The following is a 5,371-nucleotide window of genomic DNA, read 5'->3' on the forward strand; positions in this document are numbered from 1 at the left end:
TTGCACCTACAGTTCCTTGCAGCACTATGCCAACTCCTCTCTATGGATTTAAAAGCTTTTTAATGCATATCAAAATATTTATGAATCTAAATGCAGCCAGTTTGCCTCTGCAGCTGAATGCCAGGGGTGAATGCTGCAGAAACCAACCTATAGAGTCATATCTGCAGATTCAAGCATAAAAGTCCATTTGGACAGTGTGAGAGACCATTGAGTCACTATTGGGAGGACAGCTAATGGCACTAAAAGGACATGTTTTTGTGCTGAGATGGATTAGGTTATCTCACCAGCACATACTGTGCCACCTATTCTGGAAACACGAGCAGGACTGTATAATCTTAAAGGACAAATAATTTTTGCATATACATGTGCACAACGTGTGTATGTCTGTGCAGCCATGCATGGATTTGTGTATTTGTACATTTTTGTATTTGAGAGTGTAAGCAGCATCACAGCCTTCTATCTGGTACTTCTTTTTCAGCTCGGCCACCAGGCACATTGCTGAAGGTCTGTTTCATATTGTGAATTAATTATTCTCCTCTGGAATTGTTAGAGAGAGTTAGAGAGAGAGAGAGTATGTGTGTTTGTGCTTGTGTGTATTTTAGTGTCTGTTTGTGTGTGTTTTGTTATTGCAAAGGAAATGACAGAGCAGAGTATTATTTCCCATCTACCACATCCAGACTTCATGTCTGAGGCGGAGCATTAGTTCCATGCTGTCCCTGGTAGGCTAGTGGTTAAGGCGCAGCGCTGTCGCTGCTGTGCCCTAGGTTCGAATCAGGGTTGTGTCAGGAAGGGCATAAAACACGTGCCAAATGTCAACATGTTAGTCGTCAGTGTGACGATTCACTGTGGCGACCCCTAAATGGGAAAAGCCGAAAGTGACTTTTTTATTATTAGCTCCATGGCAATTGCAAATGCATCTCTAATGCAAATCACATTCCTTTGAATCTGAAAGATGGAGAGAGAGAAAAGGGAGGATGAGGAGGAGGATCTGGGGTGAGGGTGCAAGGTGGCCACTCCTCACTCTTTGTGGCTCTGTGTTTGTTAAAAAAAAATTAAATGCAGCTATGCTCACTGGAAAACCTCTGCTCACTGAATTTTAAAATACCTTTGGCACCATTGTTTTTTTTTTCTTCTTACAAGCTGCAAGCAGTCACGCAGCTGTTTCCATGGCAACATCTATCTGTGTGAGGAATTCATTAACCCTTTCTCATAGGAGTTCCGTTTAGAAATCCCACATAGAATACAGATAGGAAAACAGGAAGGGATGCTACAGTGCTATTTTTGACAAAATGCTACTATTTATGAAATAATACATATTTCTGGTGTATATTGGTGCATCTATGATTGTTTTGGTGTTGACATTGTTTTTGCATTATAAAGACAACAAGTTTGCTGCATCAGATTTTGACATTTGTATATACGGAAAACAGAAATTTTGAATGCATTACATGACTTTGCCAGAGGAAAAACAAAACAGCCAAATGAAGCCTGTGCCTTTCAGCTTTAAGCTGTCTTCACAGGGACAATATTAAGGAGAGTGGCATAAATAAATCTGCAATAAATCTAACTGAAAGATAGTGTAATATTAAAGATACTCTGAATATAATAGCAAAGAGGAATTTAAGACATTTACACAAAGACAGGATACGTACACATGCAAAGACAAACAAGCACACTTACAGTACATACACTCACTCTTGAGAGGGAGAGAACAGTAATGCTGTTGCCGACTAAAGACTTTAGTGGATGTCATGCACATCACAGACGTGCTGTTTCGATATTGATATAATAAACCATTGTGAAGATTAACCTCATGCCAGACCTTTATAAACGCTTAATTATTCATTTGGATAGTATCAATAAAAGGGCACCAGAGTCCAATTAAATATGCACCACCCCAAATGTTCTGTAAATGAAATGCACTGGGAGTTGCATAGGTGAGGTAAGGGATGGAATTGCAGATTTGTATTAGTGTTTGTCCTCCATCAATAGCTATTTAGCATCAAGTGTTGCCCTTCACCCATGCTAATTTTGGAGCCAGTGTGCCATATGACCGTTTGAGATGTGCACTCCTCTGGTGTAGAGGACAGATGAATGTTTCAGGTCAGGTAGCTATATGCTGCCTGCAGGTTGGTGAGCCTTTGGTTTTCTCACTTAGGTAGACTGTGTTAAGCTGCTGGCTGCCTGTGGACTCCATTAGGTTTAACTGCACAAAAATACAGAGGGTGGTGTGGCACATTGAAGCTTTTTTTAGTCGAATTAGTATTATTTGAACCCCAAGTGCATAAGCGTCTTGTCTCATCATTACTGACCTGCTTTCAAGACCCATGACCATCTTCTTCATGGCCAATCAGTGAATGTTCATTAGATTTCTTGGAACATTTGGACATTGTTTTGAGCAATCTGAAAATAGAGCATGATACCATCTACTAAATACTGAAGCTGAACATTTTTATTTATTTTTATTTTTAACATTTTTTTCATTTTTATCAAAAATCATAAACATGCTGTCCATCTACTGTAGTATATACAATATACTAGCTCATACAACATACTGTAGTTACCAGTTGTAGCTCTGTTTACATAATTGTTCTTTTTTTCCTGAAGAAATCTGAGGTGGACGAAGTGGAAGCATTAGCATATGTTTGCCTGGAACACTGTGGTGCAGTTCAGCCTCAACAAGCAACATACTACACTTTGATTGGGCTTTCTCTAGTAGCATAGCAACAATTGCCTGGTAGCCTGCTTCGAGGTAGTACTTCAGAGCCGTGAGCCATGAGTTTTCAAAGCCTCCAATCTGGTCAATGAGTGGAGTAATGTACATTGTAGCTGAACCTTCATTTTCTCAAATCTCGTGAGGCGCACTGTTATACAGTGGGGAAGTGAGCTCTCACAATGTTGCTTTGACCTGCCAGTGTGTGATCACATTATAAGGCGAGCAGTGCATCACCATGCAGCAATATAGCCATTAAGTACATACCACATCTATATACAAATTAAATCTGATTCACCTGCCATCAAACTTCTTTTTACTCAAACTCACACAAAGTTTTGCATATATAACTTTATAAGGCATCATCATTCTGAATTAGGCCAGGAGTCAGGAGGTCAAGCAGACTCCTAGTCTTAGAGAATAGCATGTGTGTAGTCAGGAGCATCGACAAAACTGAAAACAACTGTGGATCTTAAAATACTGCCGGCAGATTATGCAGGTCATTTTGGTCAAATTTTGGTTTTCTCTTTGGCATTTAGTCATTTGTTCTTTGTTTGCTGAAACCTACTTTGAAGAAAAGACTGGTACCTATTCATTTCAGCTCTGAGCCTGAAGAGGTGTAGTAGTTTCTCTGCTTCAGCTTGACATGGAAGCAGCATGCCAGGCTCCCAGATGTTGTCCTGGTGAGGTCACATCTCTACTCAGTTTATGTTAGGCAGATCTGGATATGTAACACAATGCATGAATGACAAGATTGTCCTCTTGTAAAATACGACAGTATACATTGTTTGTGCCAGTAGGTTATTACAACAAATTGTTACCTGTTATAGTTTGGCGACATCTAGCAACTTTTCATTATGACACAAGGAAAGAAGTAAGCAACGTGATATATAAAAGCACAAAGGAGGAGGTTGGGGTGGATGGCTAGGTTCACAAAACACAGACATTAACCATGTGATATTATTTTAATCAGAAGAGCCTATGAGAGGGAAATTGTCCAGTGGTTTACTTTGGCTTAGTTGTAAATAAAAAAGAAAAAAGTTCTAATTTCCTTGCAAGTGTGTGTGTGTGCGCGCGCGCGCGCAGCGTAGGATATAATAGTTACAGTGCTTCTGTCAAAGCCTTTTTTGTCAGCATTGCTAATGAGTTGTGATAAGACACACTGAACTAAAACGTTTGTGTTTTTGAGTTAGCAGTTTTTTTTGTTAGTGGTGGATTTGCCATCAAAATGTACCCATGCCAGTTCTGTGCTAGTGAATGTACCAATGTATGGGCATATTCATCCAGATTCATATGGATGTACCAGATTTCAACCAGAACTTCCACCAGAGAGACTGATTATACTATGGAACAAAAGTGCCAAAGATTGGAGGAGATCTATAGACAGGAAGGTGCAGATGGGGTTGAAAGAGCAGAGGTCCATCATCTCATGGAGACTACATTCTGTCTACTGCGTCGCCATATAAATGCGATTCCGGCTCCTTCCATTGGAGGCATAAGAAGCAAATGGCCTTATCTCTTCAATCAGAGATACATGTATGCTCATTTTGAGCTTCTCACAGATCTTAATGTGCTGCGTCTCCTGGAGCTTGCCATGGAGGAATCTGGGAAAGTGATCACAGAATATTTCCGCAACAAACCTACCAACAAAGATGTCCAGACTGTCCTCTCCCAGGGGGAGGACACTGAGGTGGCACTTCATGTGGTCCAGTTGCTGATGGCCCACTTCACAGAGACCACAGATGGGCTCATCCTTCTTGCAGATGTAAGTTTGTTTCTCTTTCTTTCGTAATTTTTATTGCCTTGTATTGTTGCCATCTTAAATTCAGATCATGAACATTATCACTACAATTCTACTGTCTTTTCCCTATAGTTGTCTGCCACAGTGGCTGATGTTGAGAGGACCCTCACGCTACCACCAACTCCTTGTCTAATACTGCTCAGTATGTATTCATTGAAATGACATTGTTTATGTTATATCAGATGAGCTTTCACATTTATTTATATCCCAGCAAAGCATGCACATGCTTCCATGTAAAGAAGTTAAGATGCTCTCTGAAATTACTATTTCATGTTTCAGGTGGAACAGAGCATGTGACTGCAGGACGCTGGATGATCTGCCTTGAGGGTGAGGTCCTATGTGAGGGCATCCAACCAACATTTGTGACGGGGCTTGCTGCTCTGTTTTCAGTGTACTACATATTTAATCTGCAGTAACCAAGAAGAGGTTGCCTGTACCCTAAAATTTATTCAAAGGTAAGGTTTGTGTTGTCCAACAGACCTGTTTCACAGCAGTCATTTTGACATGAAATTGTAGGGTAAACACAGGTGTTATTGATGATATTAAACTTCAGTCCCATTAATGTCTAATCGAGCCAGGGTCCTGGTATAGTAATACTAACTCACTGAAAATATTGCAACACATAAATAGAACAGAACCACAACTAATGTCAGTAGTAATACCTGTGTTTACCTGCTATTTCATGTCAGAGCATGGCTGCTCTGAAAAAGGTCTGCTGTTCTCTTTACTTGTCTCTAGCTGCTTGGTCTTCATATCCAATTTACTTATGATTGTTTAAGTAAATATATAAGCACCAGTAGTCATCCCAACAATATCTTCACAACATTGATATTATGGTATTCCATTAAAAATATTTT

The 5,371-nt window shown here is 40.0% G+C and overlaps 1 protein-coding gene across 1 annotated transcript; it reads left to right on the forward strand.

Moving 5' to 3' along the window:
• Positions 1-4,010: 4,010 nt before the first annotated feature.
• Positions 4,011-4,930, forward strand: LOC109960448 (uncharacterized). Its single transcript, XM_020600560.1, has 3 exons — positions 4,011-4,478; positions 4,587-4,656; positions 4,794-4,930. The coding sequence occupies exons 1-3, from the start codon at positions 4,011-4,013 to the stop codon at positions 4,928-4,930; spliced, it is 675 nt and encodes a 224-aa protein (XP_020456216.1).
• The last annotated feature ends 441 nt before the right edge of the window (positions 4,931-5,371 follow it).

The sequence above is a fragment of the Monopterus albus genome, unplaced genomic scaffold, assembly GCF_001952655.1.
Source record: "Monopterus albus unplaced genomic scaffold, M_albus_1.0 scaffold47.1, whole genome shotgun sequence".
NCBI classification, from domain to species: Eukaryota; Metazoa; Chordata; class Actinopteri; order Synbranchiformes; family Synbranchidae; genus Monopterus; species Monopterus albus.

What these genes read in the sequence shown, in the direction of transcription:
- LOC109960448 (XM_020600560.1), top strand. Translation starts at nt 4,011, where the DNA reads ATGTACCAGATTTCAACCAGAACTTCCACCAGAGAGACTGATTATACT. An exon ending in GGCTCATCCTTCTTGCAGAT is followed by an intron (nt 4,479 to 4,586) that starts GTAAGTTTGTTT and finishes TTTTCCCTATAG; the next exon opens with TTGTCTGCCACAGTGGCTGA. An exon ending in TCCTTGTCTAATACTGCTCA is followed by an intron (nt 4,657 to 4,793) that starts GTATGTATTCAT and finishes TTCATGTTTCAG; the next exon opens with GTGGAACAGAGCATGTGACT.